The 20670-nt window shown below is 34.3% G+C and overlaps 3 protein-coding genes and 1 pseudogene across 4 annotated transcripts; 2 read left to right on the top strand and 2 right to left on the bottom strand.

The window, feature by feature from the left end:
• Positions 1–228: 228 nt before the first annotated feature.
• Positions 229–1768, top strand: LOC120274518 (pentatricopeptide repeat-containing protein At4g28010-like). The gene has a single exon (XM_039281063.1). The coding sequence runs from the start codon at positions 268–270 to the stop codon at positions 1753–1755; it is 1488 nt and encodes a 495-aa protein (XP_039136997.1). The 5' UTR covers positions 229–267; the 3' UTR covers positions 1756–1768.
• LOC120274519 lies at positions 1714–2550 on the top strand (annotated as a pseudogene).
• Positions 2551–12518: 9968 nt separating this feature from the next.
• LOC120274879 lies at positions 12519–14374 on the bottom strand. Of its 2 annotated transcripts, none has more exons than XM_039281423.1 (5): positions 14288–14374; positions 14060–14164; positions 13587–13943; positions 13239–13323; positions 12519–12753 (listed from the first exon to the last, which is right to left on the bottom strand). In XM_039281423.1, the coding sequence occupies exons 1-4, from the start codon at positions 14297–14299 to the stop codon at positions 13240–13242; spliced, it is 558 nt and encodes a 185-aa protein (XP_039137357.1). In that variant the 5' UTR covers positions 14300–14374; the 3' UTR covers positions 12519–12753; position 13239. The 2 variants fall into 2 exon arrangements, with proteins under 2 accessions (XP_039137357.1, XP_039137356.1); XM_039281422.1 differs by lacking the exon at positions 12519–12753 and adding an exon at positions 12816–12904.
• A 2613-nt stretch (positions 14375–16987) lies between these two features.
• LOC120274629 lies at positions 16988–18774 on the bottom strand. Its single transcript, XM_039281169.1, has 3 exons — positions 17210–18774; positions 17054–17119; positions 16988–17006 (listed from the first exon to the last, which is right to left on the bottom strand). The coding sequence occupies exons 1-3, from the start codon at positions 18772–18774 to the stop codon at positions 16988–16990; spliced, it is 1650 nt and encodes a 549-aa protein (XP_039137103.1).
• Positions 18775–20670: the final 1896 nt, after the last annotated feature.

Raw genomic sequence — 20670 nt, forward strand, 5'->3', positions numbered from 1 at the left:
TTACAGTAAATCAAACAATAATTATGTAAATTAAAATACAGTATTTTTGTTTTCACTGTAAATCTACTTACATATAATTTGAATTATTGCTAACCAAACAACCCAAAAAGTAGCAACAAACATGCATAATCCACTAGCGTTGAGGGCAACAAAAGAAAATTTTCAAAAGCAGGTTTAAGTAATTTAATGTAAATTTGATTTGGAATAATAGTTATTTGGAAAATCGAGCGCAAAATCTTCCGTATTCATGCAGCGGTGAATGATACCATGTCTCGGTTGAAGGCTCCCACCGCCACCGCCAGCCATCCTGTGAGATCCCTGGTATCCTTCTTCTCTCGCTCCACCTCTTCCCCTCCATCATCCTCTCCATCATCCTCCTCTCCATTACCCTCCGTCTCCTTTCCAAACCATCTTGATCTCCTCCAACGCTTCTTCCACAACCGCGACACTAAACAACCTTTCGCTGTCTTCGCCTTCCTCGTTAAGCATGGGCATCCCATCAACACTCTACTCCTCAATCACCTCACCAAATCCTTCGTCAATGCTCGCAATGTGACTTCTGCTTTGCTGCTCTTTCGGGAACTGGGAAACACTTGTCTTCCACCTGATGTTGTTACTTATAACACCATCATTAGTGGCCTTTTCAAAGAGAAGAGGCTTGAAGAAGCCATGGATTTATGGGCTGAGATGAAAAAATTGGATTTCTCTCCTACTGTTGTGAGTTACACCATTGTTGTTGACGGCCTTTGTAAGGTTGGTAGAACAGGGGAAGCTCTGAGCTTGCTGGATGAGATGCAGAAGAGAGGTCTTGAGCCTGATGTTTTTGTCTATAGTGCTCTTATAAGTGGTATGTGCAATGTTGGTCTTGTGGACAATGCATTGAAGGTGTTTGATGAAATGTCCAAGAATGGTGTTTCTCCTAATGTGGTTAGTTTCACTTGTTTGATCCATGGGCTTTCGAAGATTGGTAGGTGGGAGGAGGCGATGGAGATGCTGGATTCGATGGCCAGGCGGGGGATACGTCCTGATGTGGTGACTTATACTGGTTTGATAGATGGCCTTTGCAAGGAGGGGAGGGTGAAGGAAGCTATGAGATTGTTGGGACTAATGGTGGAGAAAGGGGAGAAGCCATGCTTGGTTACATATAATGTTTTGATCAATCAGTTCTGCAAAGAGGGGTTGGTTGAGCATGCTTATGGATTCTTGGAGAAGATGATGGAGAGCGGGAATGCCCCAGATGTGGTGACTTATAACTCGATGATTGCTGGTCTTTGTGCTGTGCATAAAGTTGATGAGGCGATGAAATTGCTCAAGGAAATGCTTGATGGGAAGCGTGTAGTTGAACCGGATGTGAAGAGTTTTAATACGCTTATACATGGGTTGTGTAAGAATTATCGAGTCAATGAGGCCTTGGATCTTCGGGAAAAAATGGTGCAGAGAGGGTATGATCATAATCCTGTCACTTATAATCTGCTCATTGATGGTTTACTCAGGACTCACAAGGCTGATGAGGCAATGCTGCTGCAGAAGGAGATGACTTTTCTTGGGTTGGTACCAAACTCTTACACTTATAGTATTATGATCAATGGGCTCTGTAAGATGAGGCAGCTTGATGCTGCAGAGAAGCTTTTAAATGAAATGAAAACTAGTGCGATGAAGCCTACTTTGCATGATTACAATACTGTTATGGCCCTGATGTGCAAGAAGCATAAGGTTGATCAAGCTATGAGTTTGTTTCGTGGAAATGGAGGATAATAACTGCAGGCCAGATGTTATATCTTTTACGACATTAATTGACGGATTGTGCAGAGCTGGAAATCTTGAAGCTGCAAAAGAATTGCTGGAAGATTTGCTACAGAGGGGTGGGTCGCCAGATCAAGTATCATATTCTGTGTTAATAAACAGATTTGCAAAGTCAGGGCACCTGGATGAAGCTTAAAAAACTGCTTCGGCAAACGGTCAGTAATGGCTTCTCTCTAGATGTTGTTGTATATGATTCGCTACTTCGGGCCTTCAAAAGGCACGGTGAAATGGCAGAATTTGTTGACTTGCTTCACCATATGGCGTCCAGTGGTGTGGTTCTTGATGCGAAAATCGTTTCAACTATCTTGAATTCTCTGTACAGTGATGAGGAACATCGAGAATTGTTGAAACACTTACCAACATTTTCAAAAGAAGTCACAGAAAGAATGGACTTTTCATGCCATGAACTTTTAAAAACACTCCAAGATCATTCTCCAAAGCTTCAATTGTAGGCTAGTTAAAAATTGTAACTGATACACAGAATATTTGTGATTGCCCGCTCTAGCTCCCTTCACCGATGATTACCGGTACTTGTTCAGGTTTTTTTCTATTGTAGTTTTTGGCACTTAATTTTATGTTGTCGAAAGTAGGATGTATGCAATCCATTGTGCTCTCCTATATTTATTTGCAAAATTGATAAAAATGAGCTTACAGTGTAAATTTGTTGGCTTTAAACTTAGGGACCATAGCAACAGAAGTTGGGAAGTGTATACATTGAACACAAAAAAATTTGTCGCTTAATCTTTAAAAGGTTATACCAACGTGTCAGATGATATTGGTCATCCCTGCTTTGAGTTTTTTGTTTACTTCAAGAATTCAAGTAGTTTGAGATATTTCTTAATACATCCTTTCAGAGGAAAAGAGCGTAGTTTTCTTTGGAACTACAGAGGTAATTTTATACAGTAAAATGGTATTCTATGAGTATAACTTGCAGAAATTGTCAACCTTGCAACATGTGCCAATTTATTAGCTTGTTTTGGTTTTTGGTTCTGTAGATAATATGTGCAATAATGTATGATGTTTTTCGATATGCATTTTTTTCTTTGGAGAACTGTCAGTCTTGAGGTTGTTTTTACTGGATCTATAACATTCATTTTTGTTTTTTTTTATTTGAATAAAATTACAAGGATATTACTCGGTTAGAAGTTCTTTAAGATTGTAACAACTGATTCTTTATTGTCATTCTTTCAGTATAATTTTATGCATTAGATTGTTTCTTTGGATATAATACCATGACTTCCTGAATTTTCAATCGCTGGTTTTTATCTTTGAATGAATTTTAATTTGCGAAGCTATATGGCTCTTAGTGAATTTTTTAATCTAGTTCATCTGATCTATGCTGATAGAGGAATTTGATCTTTCTATTTGTGCCTGTGAATGTTGTTTTGCTATGAGAGTATGCTTGTTGAATACGGGATACAATGTCTACAGTTTTTTCTTGTTTCAATATTTCTGCGATGGTGTTAAATTTTGAGTGACACTGGTACCCTTGAAGTTTGATTGTCTTTTTTTTTTTTGTTGTCGTCGTTGAAGTTTGATTCGTATTAGAGGTTTTACTTTTTACTTACAAAAAAAAAAGAAAGATAGTGAACATTTTTCAAACATTATTTGTCACCCATCTTCCAATTATGCTTTTGAGTTCTGAATTGATATTTGATCATTAACTTTTGATATCATTGTATCAATGGCTTAAAGGTGGAGAATAGAGAGGGAGGAGGAAGGAGAAGACAAGGGAGGGATCACTGAAAAAAGTGAAGAATAAGGAGTAGATATTTCATTGTTTATCCTCCTATGGTTCTCTTTATATAAACATGTTATAGACTCTGTAACCAACCTCTCAGACGCATAATGACAACGGTTCATGGGCATATTTATTCCCACTAGCTGAATATGATACGCTACATCTTTGGGTAATAATCTTGAGTGGGTACCTTATTATGCCCAAATTTCACTTTGAGCACCAAATTTTGATTTGTTTCTTTTCGGATACCTTATATTTATTTACTTGCACCGGGAGGGCACCAAGGAAAATCTAGTGAGGTTTCGCTTATGTGGCCTCCGGAATAGCCACATCAACCCCAAAAAATAATCTCATTTTCCTATGTGGCGTTGACATGTCAGCAACTTGATGATGTGGACAAGGTGATGCCACGTCAACGTCCACGTCACAGGACACATCAGTCACCATTAAAAAACCCTCCAGGCCCCATCTCTTGTCTCCACCTTTCCCCCTCCCGCTCTTCCCTGTCTTCCCTTGTTTCCATCGTCACAGCCCGTCACCACCTGACTAGGCCGACCAAAGTCCAAGCATTCCACATTTTTTTCTACACCCACAAACAATATTTCCCTATCTTCCCTCACAAGTGACGGTGACCGCAGAAGAACAAGTGACAACACTTGACATACATGGACGTCAATTGGGCGATAAGACCTCTAGGGAAGGAACCACCAAGCTATCATAAGTTTATGAGACAAATATTTTGAAATTAGATTTAGGGCAAACTAATTGATCATCAATTGATGCCTTGCCCTATTACATGAGATGAAGATAAATCCTAAATTTCATCATTAGTAGTGAATACCAGTAGTATTTTTGTTTTTATTGCCTGAAGAACCAGAGCACCCTTTTTGGAAGACTCTTACATGGTGTATATTCTCTGGTTTTGGATGTGAGCTATTTATATGTTGTAGAAATGAATTGTTGTATAATTGAAGGTACGAGACGTTGGCTTTTTATGGGGAGTATATATATATTGTCTGTGTATGTGTGAGAAGTCATCAATTCCATTATAAATATAAAAGCACCCACACAAATGGTCCCCACATAGATAAGGAGAAATAGGGGTAATACCTTCAATGAAATTTGGGCATAGTTTAGTACCCACTAAAGATATGAACCTGTAAAGCTTAATTCTAATGCAAACTTGTTAATTATTAGTAGATGTTTGTTACCTTAATTGTCAATGTTATGTTCTCTTAAAATACTACAAAGTTTAATTTGTTAGTTGCAAACTCATATGAATACCATTTACTTATGCAAGTCTGTATGGTTTGTTTTATTTTGTACATTGCAATGTTATGTTCTCTTAAAATATGTTAGGCATTTTCCAAAGTTGCATATAAATATATATATATATACATATGTATTCATGAACAGAAATTAAAGTATCTTCATATACTATTGTAGTTGTATTTGTATTTATTTTAGTGAGATAATGCTAGTATAGCTGAGTACAAACAATATTATTGATTGGGTTATACAAACAAATTTATTGATTGGTTAATACAAACAAATTTTTTCAGCGCCCAACAGTGAATACTTCACTATTAAGTTGCAATATACAGATGATGATGTGCACAAATGGCCCGTAGTCTAGCTGGGTTTGCAGATTATTGTTTCGCGGATAAAATATCTAGATTAGAACTTGTAGACATGGCAAAGGAGATGTGATTAATAGTTGATGGTTGTAGGTTCTGGTGGTTAGACATTAACAACAACACAATGGGTTTAAGAGAAATAATTAATGATGCAGACGCACTAGCAATGGCAATGACTGTGAATCACACCAAAGTAATAAATTTGTATGCTAAGGTATCATCCTCTGACAGTGGTGCTGTGAAGGTTAATGCTGTTAGGAACAAGAAAGAAGGAAATGCATCAATTGAAAAATGTAGAAAAAAATCATAGAAAAAGATCATTTGGGTAATGTTGAAGAAAGTGAAGCAGGAAATATAAAAGGTGGTAATGCAACAGAGGAAGAAGCTGATGATGATAAGGAATTAGACGAGGGCAGTGAGCTGCATGACTCAGAATATAGTTTCAATAGCCAAGAGGAGGGTGAGGAGGAGGGAGTTATTGCTGATAGTGGTTCTGTCCCTATGCATATACCTGTGGTGGATGCTGAATCAGATTATGCTTCATCCGATGACTTGAGTTCCTGTTCTTCAACAGATGAGGAACAATTAGAACCAAACAAACCAAAGTATGCAGAATTCAATTAGGACTGTGATATGAAGGATCCCCATTTCAAGATTGGGATGAAGTTCTCTAGTTTCAAGCAGTTCAGGGAGGCTGTTAGAAATTATGGTATTAAGAATAGATGTGTCATGAACTTTAGGCCCAATAATAAAAAGAGGTGCAAAGGCATATTGTAGGAAAGGATGTCCTTTTTATTTATGGGCTGCACCAATGGTAATTGATAGAAACACAATTCAGATTAAATCAGGTATTTTGAAGCATGAATGTACTCGTGATCACAATGTTTGACGTGTCAGTGAACAGTGGATTGCAAAGGAATATATGGACCAATTTCGTGCAGATCCTTCATGGTCAATACCAGGAATTATTCAAGCAGTTAAGTCCAATCAAGAAGTTAATATAAGCAGGATCAAAGCTTGGAGGGCTAAGGCCATCGCAAGGATGTAAGGCTTATATTTTATTACATCTTTCTGCATTTAGTTTCATTTGCTGAAAAATACCAGTTACAAAGATTACCATTTTTAGTTGTGCTTGTTGTAACTGACTTGTTTGTACTTTTTGGCCTTAATGCCATGTTCACATGTCTTGAAAAAAGCCTCCTAGACGGTGATGAAAGCTATCAGATGAGAAGATTGTATGAATACAGACTTGAACTCATGAGGACACAGCCAAGATCAACAGTGATATTTAAATGTAGTGAAGGGCAATTTGAAGGTATGTATGTTTGCTTGGGGCCTCTAAAATCAGGTTTCTTGATAGGATGCAGGCAGGTCATCTCCTTAGATGGGTGTTTTCTGAAGAATTTATTTGGAGGGCAGCTGCTTTCAGCTGTGTAGATAGAGAAATTTTGAGAACTGGAATTGGTTTCTAGAGTTGTTGGCCAATGATTTGCGAGATAGTTAACATCCACCATTGGTGTTTCATGAGTGACAGGCAAAAGGTAATGCATATCCCATTTCTGTCCTGCTGATTTAATTTCTTCACCCTTCTATGAAATATTTTTCCTCTCTGATCTATATTAAATTCTGATTATGTTTATTTTGTTTTCATGTTTTCCCTTTCTCTTTTCTGTTTAATGGTCCTGATTTAATAAATAAATTAACCATAGGGCCTCATACCTGCCTTAGAGCAATTATTTCCAAATAGTGAACATAGATATTGTGTACGACACATCCATACAAACTTCAGAAACAGTTTCAAAGGAAAAGTCCTTAAGGACCAAATGTGGAAATGTGCTAGGGCAAGTTATATTCTTGTCTATTATAGGGAAATGGAAATCCTACAAGTTATGTCTCTTGAAGCTCACAGGTTCTTGAAGAATATAGATCCTAAACATTGGTGTAGGGCATAATTTAAACCACAATTTAAATGTGACATGCTTTTGAATAATTTATGTACGTGCTTTAATAGTCAGATACTTGATGCTAGAACAAAGGGCATCATTACAATGAATAAAATCATTAGAACAAAGCTAATGATTAGGATTCAAAGAAAGAGGGATGCTATGCAAAAATGCACCACAGATTATTGCCCTAAGATTTTAAAAAAGTTAGAGAAATCAAAGAAGATGAGTTGGTCATACACAACAAGATGGTCTGGAGGAGATGAATATCAAGTTTTGGGATATGATGGCCAATTTGTAGTTAATAACAAAGAGAGAACATGTACATGTAGGAGATGGCAATTAACAGGACTGCCTTGTTGTCATGCAATTTTCTGCTATATATTACAATAAAGACAAACCAGAGAACCACCAAGAAGACTGTTACAAGGTGTCCACATTTTTAGAGACATATTCCCACATATTACACCCAACACAAGATAAGGATTGCTAGCCTACAAGTGATCAAGGGCCCATGATTCCACCAGTACCTACAAACAAGAAAAAAAGGCAAGAAAACAATGAACAGGAGGAAACAACCAGGTGAGACAATTGGCTTTGCTAAAGGGAAGGTGAGCAGGAAGGGAAAAACAATTACTTGCAGTGTGTGTGGTGCTTCAGGTCATAATAGAAGATTTCATGGGATGCAGGTACTCATTACAGTCATATTACTTGCAATTAATTTTTTCATGTATTATTTCCTAATCTAGATCATCTTGCATGACAGGGGAAAAAAGAAAATACTGCCAAACAACTCAGTTGATGATGCTAATGCACCAGCAAATACCATTGATGTGAGTATATAAGGCTCATATTTACAATGTGGGATCAGGTGGCAATATAATTTATGTCCATAATTTTTTTAGCAAGATTCTACAAATGACCCTATGGATGCAATTGACCCTAGTGTCTTAAAGGAACACTTTCATCAGGTATGTTCTTTACTAGCTTTATCAACTTTGATCTAAAGTATCTACCTAAAAGCAATTCAATAATATATAGTTTGTGCATATCATCAGGTTGATATCATGAGTGGGACCATGCACAATGAGGAACATATAGCACCAGCAAAATTTCTGTTACAGGTTTGGTTATCAACTTGATAGTATGGACATTCACCAAATATTTTTTTACTATCTTCTAAATTTTCCTTCATTTAGAAGTACTTAATATAATAAAATGACATAATAACATCACCAATAGACCTTTGCATGTTTTATTGAGCAATGTTGATTTGATACACATCACTAGGTGGATGTCATAAATGGAGCTGGTGACAATATCGAACCCATAGCCTTGCACAGGCCCGAGAAGAACCTACGTCACAGGTGAAATCCAAAAATTACAAAACCAGCACATTCATCAAAATTCCTCACATGTTTAAATAAAAGTGAATTTGGGAATTGTAGGTGATTAATAACTTTGAGCAAAATGTCCATAACCCATCAGTTGCAAATGAAGGTGAAAAGAGGCTGAGAGAAAAGCTTCTTACAAAGGGGGGCAAGAAACAAGGCATATCAGGAGAAAAAGAAAAGGAGCATCTTCACACGGAACCTGGAAAAAGAAAACATCTTCAAAATAAGAGCAAAGAAGAAGTTGTAGAGAAGAAAAAAAGATATGGATTCCACTAGGCCTTAGAGGAGTTGGTGGTTCTACTGCTGGGAAGAACAAATGAAGGATATGTAATGTATTTTGGGTTTTCTTGAGAGCTAGAAATTCTACAAATTCTGGGGTTGTTGCTTATAAAGAGATTGTATTTTGGGTTTTCTTGGTTATTGATGGAAATGTTGTGTTGTCCAATGGATGTAGTTTGTAATATCTTGATGTTCCAATTAAGACAATGATTAGTTGAGACTTTGTTTCTCTGTTGAAATACTTTGACATGCTAAATGAAATTTATCGTTTTGTTTCTGTGAGATTTGTGTGAATGGTTAATTTCTCAAATACATTGAATTAAAAAAGTTTTGATTGTTAGGCATCTGGTTTGATTGTTAGAAGGTTTCACATAGTACTTTTGATCCAAAAATCAATGGGTCGGATTCTACAGGATTAACAATAGGAAAATTGAGAATTATTGTTTGATTGTTAGTAACTCTTAGTACTAACTATAATATAACCATTTAATATTGAGAATTATTGTTTAATTTCTGCCAAAAATACATTTTCCTCATAATTTATTTTGGAATAAACAATTTGAATTAATCTTTTTCTAATAATAATAGGAATATCATTAAATTCAATTAGAAGCATTTCATATACAAGAAAAATTAGAGTAACACTTTTGGTGAATTATTCAATGACATGTAGCAAATATTTTGACTTATCTCTTTGGTTCTATTTCACCTCTTCAACAACTTTAGTAATGAGCATAACAACCCTATTGTTTCGATGGAGAGAAGAACTTATTAGTTTTTAGGGAAATTTCCAAACGAACAATTTCAATGAAATCTTTCAATTTCTTCTTTTACTATGTTCAACTCTATGCGCACAATTGCTTCCGAGAATCTTTTCTAAGAATCTTGTTCATTTTGCTCATTGGAGGGAAACGGTTGGTTGAGAGAGGGAGAGGATGGCGATGGGCTGCGACGATGAAAACGAGGGAGGACGGCGAGTGGGAGGGGGAAAGGTGGGGACGGGTGATGGGGTCGGGAGGGTTTTTTAATGGTGACTGATGTGTCCGGTGACGTGTACGTCGACATGGCATCACCTTGTCCACATCATCAAGTTGCTGACATGTCAACGCCACGTAGGAAAATGAATTATTTTTTGGGGTTGATGTGGCTATTCCGGAGGACACATAAGCGAAACCACACTGGATTTTTCCCTAGTGCCCTCCCGATGCAAGTAAATAAATATAAGGTATCCGAAAAGAAACAAATCAAAATTTGGTGCTCAAAGTAAAATTTGGGCATAATAAGGTACCCACTCAAGATTATTACCCCTAGATCCTTCTATAGTTTTAATTACATAATGACGACCATTTAATAACATTCCAGTTGTTCATTAACATAAGCATAATTAATTGATCACAAAATCTTCAAATTCCTTTGGACTAATCCTTTCTTTGCTCCTATGCTTGTTGTGATGTTTTTGTGCTCTGGGGCTTGTAATAATAGCCTTCCCTCCCAAACTTGACTTGTCCTCAAGTTGGAAGTCACACTACAAAAAAATTGTTTTATAGTGACAGTCAAAAATCCGTCACTAAAACCTCAGTTTCTATCACTATAGCCATTTTTATGCTATAGCAACGGCCATGAACCCTATTGCAACAGTAAAAATTTTTTTGTCAAATTATCCCTCGACGTTATAGGCTTATATTGACAAATATTAAGCCTATTGCAATATCTCATCGGCATATACTGAAATCATAGAATATGTTGCTATAACCTATACTGACAGAAATGTCCGTCATTTTATCTTTATTTTTAAATAATTCTAAAAGTTTTTACAGACGGATAATATCGTCAGTATAGCTATAGGGATAAAATCTTTAAAAGTTTTTACTGACGGATAATATCGTCAGTATAGCTATAGGATGAAATTTTTAAAAGTTTTTATTGACGGATAATACCGTCAGTATATCTATAATCTGAAATTTTTAAAAAATTTGATTGACGGATAATACCATCATTATAGTTAATTTTTTATAAATTTTTACTGATAGATAATACCTGTCACTATATTTCTATTTTAATATAAATTTTCAAAGCTTTTAGTGATGGATATGATGGTCTTTTTACTGACACATAATATCATCATTATATTCATACAATTATTTAATTTATAAAATAAGCACTTATACAGGAGAAACAAAAATAAAACCACATTTTCACAGTTCTAACACCATTAGCGACCTCTAAAACAATTAAATAATGAAACATTCTGGTGGACAGATATTAAAAGGCAGTAGGCATATAGATCAAAAAGTCTGGTCAGTTTACCAAAGAGTTACAAAAAGGCTAGTGATAAACCAGAACACAAAACCATACACTTCCATAGAAACATCATCCCATCCATTGCATTCTCAAAAGAGACATAAAAACTCTTAATGTTGCCATTGAACATATTCTTTCATCCAGTAGGGGATTCATTAGACAGTAAAACTATGCCATGAGTGACAGCCAAATGCACAAGGCCTGAAAGGCCCGAAACTGTAAGGAGTCCAGACACAGTTGAATGTGCAGATTTACTCCTACAAGCAATTAGGCTTTATTCCAGCCTCAAATTTGTGAAATGTATAGATTTACCAGTGAGCAACCATAGAGAAGTAATATGCATAAATCTACCAATGGCATACCCCCAGTTGATAGGAACCAAATGTGTAGATGATAGCATTTGCATCTTCAACCATTTTTTCAATATATTCTCTCTAGTGAGTTAGCTGCTTAACCCAACTTTTTATAATCTAAATCACAAAAAGAAAGACAAAATCAGCCATCAGGCTGTGAAAAAATCATTCAACTAAACGATAGACAATGGAATAACTTCACAGATTAACCTCATCTCTTTGAATGATTTCCTATGAAGTATAATAACAAATATGCCCCAACAAGTATTTGATTCAGTCCAAAAACATCATACTAGTAGAAACTAAATGCTATTCCTGCAGACCATATTAGCTTTCTTAGAGGGCCAAAGAACAGAAGAAAGACATTTCAATCAGTATTAGAGAGACTATCACAACAATAAAACATATACACACCTAGTTCTACCACCAAATGTTCATGTAGCAAAAGGAAAAAAACCTATTCATCAAATATGCTCAGTCAAGATGCCTATTAGGTTATAAGTTGCAAAAAGAAAAGGAAAACATAATGCTACATTCTCATGAATTCAAGATCATACCAAGAATGAAGACTAGAAGGAAAACATAGGACTATTATCATCTGTATCTGACAAGCATGGGCCAGCCCAAGGACCATCAAAACAAAAGCCAATAAAGTAATGTATTTCCGTGAAAAGGAATTCAAATTCAGGATAGAATTTGTCTCAGATTGTGCAAATGAGAGCTTAGGCAAAGGCAAAACAATTCTAAATTAGGTTAGTGATGGGAAATGAATTCTTTGAATAGCACTGCAGAGATGATGAAAAGAAAAACCAAATGTTACATTCCAAAGAGAACAAAGTCCACAATTTGGCATCCCCCACTAATAAACCTACAAAACATTCTCCATCCATCAATTTACTGGCAAACAACTGGCAAAACAAAGCTGCTAAAACAAAATGCTGTTTCAGTAAGAGAACCTTATCTTCATATAATCTGCATGGTCATACATATCCATGTTCACTTTGTTCTGATTCTCAAGCAGATAGAAAACCCAGAAAACAAATATGTCTCATTTGTAGCTTATTAGTTTAGTTGGTTTCAATCAATGATACATAAACTGCACTAATCAATCAGCCATTATGGCTAACAATCACAAAGATAACATAAACAATTTAACAAGGGCTGCAAACCTATAACATCCAACAAAAAGGATAAAAAAACTGCCCAGATGAAAGAATTCATGAAGTATTGCAATATGTTGCCAATATTCGTATAAAATCAGGACTTGCATAACAGCATAGAACCACAAAATTCAGGTATCTCCTGAAATCAACAATTTCATCTCTCTGATTCAGAAATTTCTCAGATAGCATTCAAGAAATCAATTCATCTAAAGTCTGAAATCCACATTTCTTCTTATAAAGCACACTCTAGAATGAGAACACCAAGAAAACCTCAAAACCGTTGCAATTTCCTAAAATTTCAAGAATCAAAAACCAATAATAAAACTTAACTGTAGACTTAGCATCAGAAAATTCATATCTAATCGTTTGCCACAAGTCCCATTTTTCAAGCCCCCGATCAATGAAAAAAATTCTCAGAATAGTCTGGAAGTTGAATATATTTTTTCACATAAAAAATATATTCAACTTCCGACCATAAATCAAGTTTTAAAAAATGACTAATGTTTGAATTATTTTAATATTTGGTTGAGTGGATGAATTACTGTTCAATCATTCAAAATATAAAAAAGATAACAAATTAATAAAGTTAGAGAGACTAAGACATAAAGAAAAAGGCCTCCTTACCTTAGACGCTGTTAGGCTGAAAACTTGAATTTGAAGATCTGTTTATATTTGGAGAGTTATTCGGTGCACTATTAGCATCTGCAGCCTGTTAAAAAGACCCCAAAAAAAAAATTTGTTAAGGCCAACTACTTATTGTATACATGACAACATCAATATATAGTTGTTAAAAATAAGAGATGAAATTTTAAGAGGAAATATCCAACAAAGAATCACAATAGCTTTGTTTTAACAAGTCAACACTGTATTATTCTCCACAAAATATCAAAACTCTTCCATGCCGACTGTTCCTAACATTTAATTTGAAAAATATATAACTTTAGAATTTATAATAAATAAATAAATACTTACCTCTTGATTGATCAAGCGATTAACTTCTCCCATGACATCATTAACATTTTCTTCAGGAAATCTCTTATTTAACAATGAAATAATAGCAGCTAATACTTGTGATTGTTGATTAATCACTTGTGATTGTAATTCTATTTTTTGCTCTAATCCATTGACATATGACTTCAAACTTAAGACCTCCTCATTTCTTTCGGTTGATGAACTCGATTTGGAAGATGATGCATAAACATCCCCAACACAACGCACACACCCTCTTTTTTCAGGCCCTTTCACTTTAGCATACACATCATTTTCCCAAGACCATCCGTTTTTATTAGAAGAATCACCAGAGTCATTCATGTGTATCTTCATTTGTTCCTATGTAATTCAATAAGATGAAAGAACATCTATCACATCTCTAAAAAGTTTGAAGTTCCAAGATATTCAAAATACTATAAGCACATTGCAAAATTTTTAGAAAAAGAAAACATTACCACAACTTCAGTTGCTTTCTCACTAACAATAGTTCCATCTTTTTTTGTACGACTCATGATATACATTTGTGCACGTGATGGTGGTATGTCATTAGCATCTTTTCTCTTCAATACAAATTTTGATGGTCAAGAATTAGATATAATACTAATTTTAATTTAATTTTCATTGAAAAGAAAATTAAGGTCAAACATCCATGCTATATCAAAATAACTACTATAATAACTTACCTTTTCATCCATGATCCTAGCAAATGACTTTGTTCATGTGCAATGAGGCTCCTCCAATTTCATGTGATTTGCTTGGTTTATAATACTAATTTCATATAATAAAAATAAAAGAGAAAATTTTAAATTATAATTAATCAAATTATAAGATCCTTTCTATAAATTAAAGCATTTGCAACATATTGAACCAACACCTTTGCTTTCTCAGAACACCAATAACCAACAATATTTTTGAATTGGTCTTTATCCACCCTAGAATCAAGTAGTTCTTCAGCCATTTCATCTACCATTTTACTTGTGTCAAACTCTGTAGGTTTCAAGTAATTCTTCCATTGTCTCCATTTTCCACTCATGTTTTTAAATACCCAACTCTTTGCCACATTAAATTGTTTTTGCAACATTTCGTCTGTGATTTCTTCATCACTCTCATCCTTATAGGGAACAAATTGAAACTTTGACTACAAAAATAAGTAATTAATATATTAGCATCAACAAACAATCAAAAAAGTAAAATTTTTTATAAATAATAAAATTTTTGTACCTCAACTACATCCCACATCTCCGATATTTTTTTTATTGGCATTTCTTTCCAACTTGTGTAATCTATAGGTGCAAAAGAAAACTTTCGGATCATACTACCAATAAACCGACTAAGAGTACAAGATTTATCACCAATTGGTATATACTGAGCATTCAATTGAACATCAATGCATTTTTCTGTATTCATTTCCCAAACATCTAGCATACGAGTCGGACCTCTAACGTTTCTAGACTTTTGGGTACCTGTATATTAAGCAATCTATTCATTATTAGCATTTACTATTTATGGTAAAAAAATTAAATTGAATGTAAAATAGATTCATGGATATTTATACCTGACGAAGGCTTCGTGGATGCTTGTTGCTCAAATTGTAATTGTGATGCTTCCATAAATGCTTGATTCTCACCTAGTGACATAGATGTTGAACCTTCTCTTTGTTGTTGAGGGTGTGGAAGTTTATTTTGAGATTGACTAGAAGATTGTTCAAGCTGTATTTGGCTCTGAGACCTGTCTCTATAATTTGCGAGCACAATATTTAGTCATTTATGTTTTCCCATTATACCTAAGAAATATTTGAATAGAACATCTACATTATTTTTAAATAGATTAAAAGATTAAAGTGTAATATAGCATTACAAATATATCTAACACAATATAAAGTAGAAAGCATAGTAATGTGCTAGATATATTTTTATAAAACAAAAACAATATATGTTAAAAAACCAAAGAGAAATCCTTGACAAATTTAGACAATTGTGAAGATAAAACAAATTTAAAAACTGAAAAAGAGACTTCTCATATTTAAAATATTAATTATCATGAGAAACATCTTGAAATAGCTAGCATAATATGCAAGTTAAAAAATAACCCAAAGATATGCTATACAAGTTTAGAAAATTTTGAAAATAGAACAAAATTAGAAACTAAAATAATAACCTTGTCATATTTAAAATACATCTTCTCCATCGCGCTCATCTACAAGTTCATCTTGTACTTCCTCATTTTCCATCTCTTGTGTAACATCTACTCCATCATCATGAACTTCATTTCTAATCCAATTTGAAGTGTCGCATATAGAGATAACATTTTTTGCAGGCACTTTTCTATCAAATTGTTGTTTCTCAAAGGACCATTCATCGCCCATATCAAACACATCTCTAAGTCTAACATGCTTTACAACAAGCCAATCTCTATGCCTTTCATCCTTTATATAAAACACTTTCTTAACTTGTGAAGCCAATACAAAAGGATCATCAAGTATATCATCCCCTTTGTGTGTGCTCAAAATTCACAAGAGTCATCCCAAACTTGTCTTTCTTACAACCTCTGTTGATATCAATCCAATCACACTTGAATAAAAAAACATTGTATCTACCAGAATATTGTAGCTGAATAATGTTTGTTAATGCCCCAAAATAATTAACCTCTCCTTCAATAGGTTGTTTATCTCTTGTGGTAGCATAACTCATTGCCTTAGCAGTTACAACAACTCCACTATTTTGAGTTTTCAAGAATTTCTCTTGTTCTTTTGTATGAAATCTGTAACCATTTATTAGATAACTTGTATATCTTCTAACAACTTCCTCTATACCATGAGAAAGACATTTAACATGATCCGTGATAATTGTACTTCCTTGCTCAATCAAACGTACAACCTAATTCAATGTTACAATGTTAAAATATTTTCTTAATATATAGTTTAGAATATAAAAACCAAGATAAGAATATTATACATACCCGATTGCGAAACCATTCATTGAAAGTTCTACAATGAAGCTTATCCATCTCATATGGTGATAAGCGAGAAGCACGATTACGTTTTCTAAGCAAATCTTTATGTTCCCTATTAAATTAAAAATATCATTATTATAATTACCTCAAGAAGCATTCTTTTAATTAATGATTCATAAATATAAATTTTGCATAAAATTAAAATATCTTACTCTCGAAATGGAGCAACTTCATCACAATTGAATAGCACATATCGATGTGCTTGTTCCAATGTTTGTTTGTCAAGAGTTACTCTTTTCACCCTTTTACGTTTCTTAACATTGAAACCTTGCTTCTTTTTCTTTCCTAATGGACACCCTTGAGTTTTGAAAATAGACTCTTCTTGTGAATCTGTTAAATTTTCATTTCCTTCATAATTCCGAGTGGGTCGATTAAATTTCGTCGCCACTCCTACTAAGTACCATGAACAAAATGTCAAGCACTCTTGTGCTAAATACCCTTCAGCAATTGAACCTTCAGGATGAGCTCTATTACGCACAAAAGATTTAAGTACAAGAAGGAACCTATAAGAAAAAAAAATTGAACCAAAATTTAGTATACATTTTAATAAATTGCAGCTTGCAAAATAAAAATATAAGGACAAAGAAACATGCCTTTCAATGGGGTACATCCATCTATAGATGACTGGACCGGCAATTTTCACTTCACTTGGCAAATGAATTAGCAAATGCACCATGATAGTGAAGAAAGAGGGAGGAAAATTTTTTTCCATTTCACACAAAAGTGTAACAACTTGTGAATCAAGTGCCTCTAAATCATGCTCATTAAGAACCTTAGAACAAAGTTCTTTGAAAAAATAACACAAGTCAATTATCACTGAAGCCACATTGTCAGGTAAAGATCCTCGAATAGATATTGGCAAAAATTCTTGAATCAGAAGATGACAGTCATAACTTTTCATCCCTATTATTTTCCGTTGTTTGAGTTGCACACAACGAGAAAGATTACAAGAGTATTCATCTGGGATTTTCATTTTCTTAAGGACCTTTAGAAAAGCATCCTTTTCGGATGAAGTCATTTGGTAACAAGCTTTAGGCAAATATTTTGTGCTAGAGCCAGGACGATCTTTTGGGTGAAGCACACTCCTTATACCCATGTCTTCTAAGTCAAGTCTTGCTTTATAGTTATCCTTTGACTTACCCTCTTGTCCAATTAAAGTGCCCAAAATGTTATCAGAAACATTCTTTTCAATATGCATTACATCAAGATTATGGCGTAAACAAAGATGCTCCCAATAAGGCAGTGAAAACAGAATACTCTTTTTCTTCCAAGGACCATCCTCGATGCTGTCAAGAGCTTCTAGTTGTCTCAATATGTTACTACCAGATGGTGGAATTGGTTCTGACCTTAGTTCACAAGTACCATCAAAAGATTGTTCATCATTCTGAAAACTATGATTAGGCTCCAGCCAACGTCTATGACACATATAACAATGCTTTCTACTATGTGTTAACCATCTTGAAGCAGTGTCATAACCACAGATAGGACATGCATACGCCCCTTTCGTACTCCAACCAGACAAGTTAGCATATGCAGGGAAGTCATTAATAGTCCACAGTATTGCAGCTCGCATTCGAAATGTTTCATTCATAGAGGCATCAAATGTTTCAATTCCATCTTCCCATAACTCTTTTAGCTTGTTAATCAGTGGCTCCATGTATACATCAATATTATTTCTAGGACCTTTTGGATCAGGAATAAGTAAGGAAAGTATGAAGTTAGGTTGTTTCATACACATCCAAGGAGGCAAATTATAAGGTATCAAAATAATAGGCCAAGTGCTATGTGTTACATTTATAGTCTTGAATCGGTTAAATCCATCACAAGCTAAACCGAGACGAATATTGCGTGTTTCAGAGGAAAAATCAGGATAGCGAGCATCTAAATTTTTCCAACACTCTGAATCTGCTGGATGCCTCAAGTTTCCATCTTTAGTACGCCCTTCCTCGTGCCACTTCATAAAATTTGCTGTTTTTGAAGACATGAATAACCTCTGCAATCTCGGTTTCAAAGGAAACCAACGTAAAATCTTGACATGCTTCTTTTTCTTGCTATAAATGGATGAATCATCTTCCACAATATTTGCATGTTCTTTCCACCTAGAAGCTCCACATTTCGAATAAATATCTTCATGTTCCTTATTTTTCCAAAACAGCATGCAATCATTAGGACAAGCATGAACTTTTTTGTAACCCAATCCCAATGATGAAATGATTTTTTTAAATTCATGAAAGGACTTTGGCAATGTGTTTCCCTGTGGTAATGCATCTTTCAATAATTCCAGTAATGAAGTAAATGATTTATTGCTCCACCCATTCAAACACTTAATATGGTATAAATGTACCATAAAGGATAACTTTGTGAAGGTAGTACAAGTTGAGTACAAGCTCTCCTCAGCCTCTTTAATCAGAGAATAAAATTGGTTATCACCAAAACTTCTTCTGTTAACATCATCAGGCTCATCTGTCCTTTCTTCCATGTCCACATCCATTCCAAAAGCATCATTCAATAAGGTATGCATGTCATGATGTAAATCTTCTTCCCCTTCATTACTTCTAGATGTGGAAGTATATGCACTAGATGATTCTCCATGAAAAATCCATCGAACATAGCCCTTCAAAAAGCCTTCTCATATTATATGATCAAATGCCTCAGATCTTGACACATGATATGTGTTTACACATTTGGTACAAGGGCAGAAAATTTTTCCATCTTTAGCTGAATGCGCAAATGCAAAGTCTAAAAAACTAACAACACCATTTATATATTCATCATTTGCCCTATTTGAAAGATTTATCCAACTTTTGTCCATGAAATAAGTAACCTAAATTAAATACAAAGATTTATCATCAAAATTGATTTCACCATCATAATCAACAAAAGAAGATATTAACTTCAATAAAAAATTAAATAAATTGAGCAATAAAACTTATAAATGGTGGCAATGTGCAAAAGCTTGGCAATGAAATTCGTTGAATTAGAGAGAACCGAGCTAGATATTAAGTATATTTCCTCCAATATAAAAACAATATTTATAAAATTCAACCATAAATTCTAAACCTTATGAACTCTTTAGTAGCAAGAACTTTGACAATTACTTATAGCAAAAAAATAAAATAAAATAAAATAATAAAAAATAATAATAATAATACTATAATAAAGTAATGAAGATAACAAAAATAGATAAAAAATCATCTATTTATTTGCTTCAAGTGATAGGGATGAATTTGATGAAATCGAATCTTTTCTTTTATTCAAACTTACACCTTTCTTTTTCAATGATTTTTTTATCCATACCAAATAGTTTATATTTGTCAAAATTTATTTTCTACTCCATGTGCTTTGCATCTTCTTTTCATTAATTGATAAACATGGTGCATTCACGTTTAATTATATGCATATGGGAAAAGAGGAGGGTCGAAGAAAGTGTACAAAGAAGAGTTTATGTCTAAGGAATTGAGCATAAACTCTTCCTATGCCCAAGAGCGAGGAGGGTCGAACGCTATGTTTGCGGTCTGAGAACCATTGAAGTTTGAAAATTCAAAAAGTGTGAACAAAGAAGAGTTTATGTCTAAGGAATTGAGCATCCATTGAAGACCCGAAGCCCAATTCCACGGTCCACAAGTTAAAGAGTAGTTCAACCTCTCGAAAAGAAAGACTTTGGACACATCACCATTTTTAACAAAGTAAAGCGGAAGAAGATTCTATGCCCAAGACTGAAGATTTCATTCCCAGATTCATACACAATTTGAACATGCAAATGCTTCAGAGTCAATCTTCATTTGGTCATTTTGATTGGACGTTATTATTAAATATTCATATGAAAAATATCAAACAAGCATTGAAAGATAATTAATAGGGGGAACAGATATTGACATATTGATAACCATGTTGCAAATAATGTGTCTAAACATGTTAGACTTGGTCAGTTCCTAATTATCAATTTCCATCACATCATAGTTATGGCAAGAAAGGAAAATTCCTGGCAGGTTTTGTGCGTTCAATTGGTGCACTTTTACTTTTGTTTTTTATTTTATTTTGGTTTTCTATGTCT

The sequence above is a fragment of the Dioscorea cayenensis genome, chromosome 13 (assembly GCF_009730915.1).
Source record: "Dioscorea cayenensis subsp. rotundata cultivar TDr96_F1 chromosome 13, TDr96_F1_v2_PseudoChromosome.rev07_lg8_w22 25.fasta, whole genome shotgun sequence".
Classification (NCBI taxonomy): Eukaryota; Viridiplantae; Streptophyta; class Magnoliopsida; order Dioscoreales; family Dioscoreaceae; genus Dioscorea; species Dioscorea cayenensis.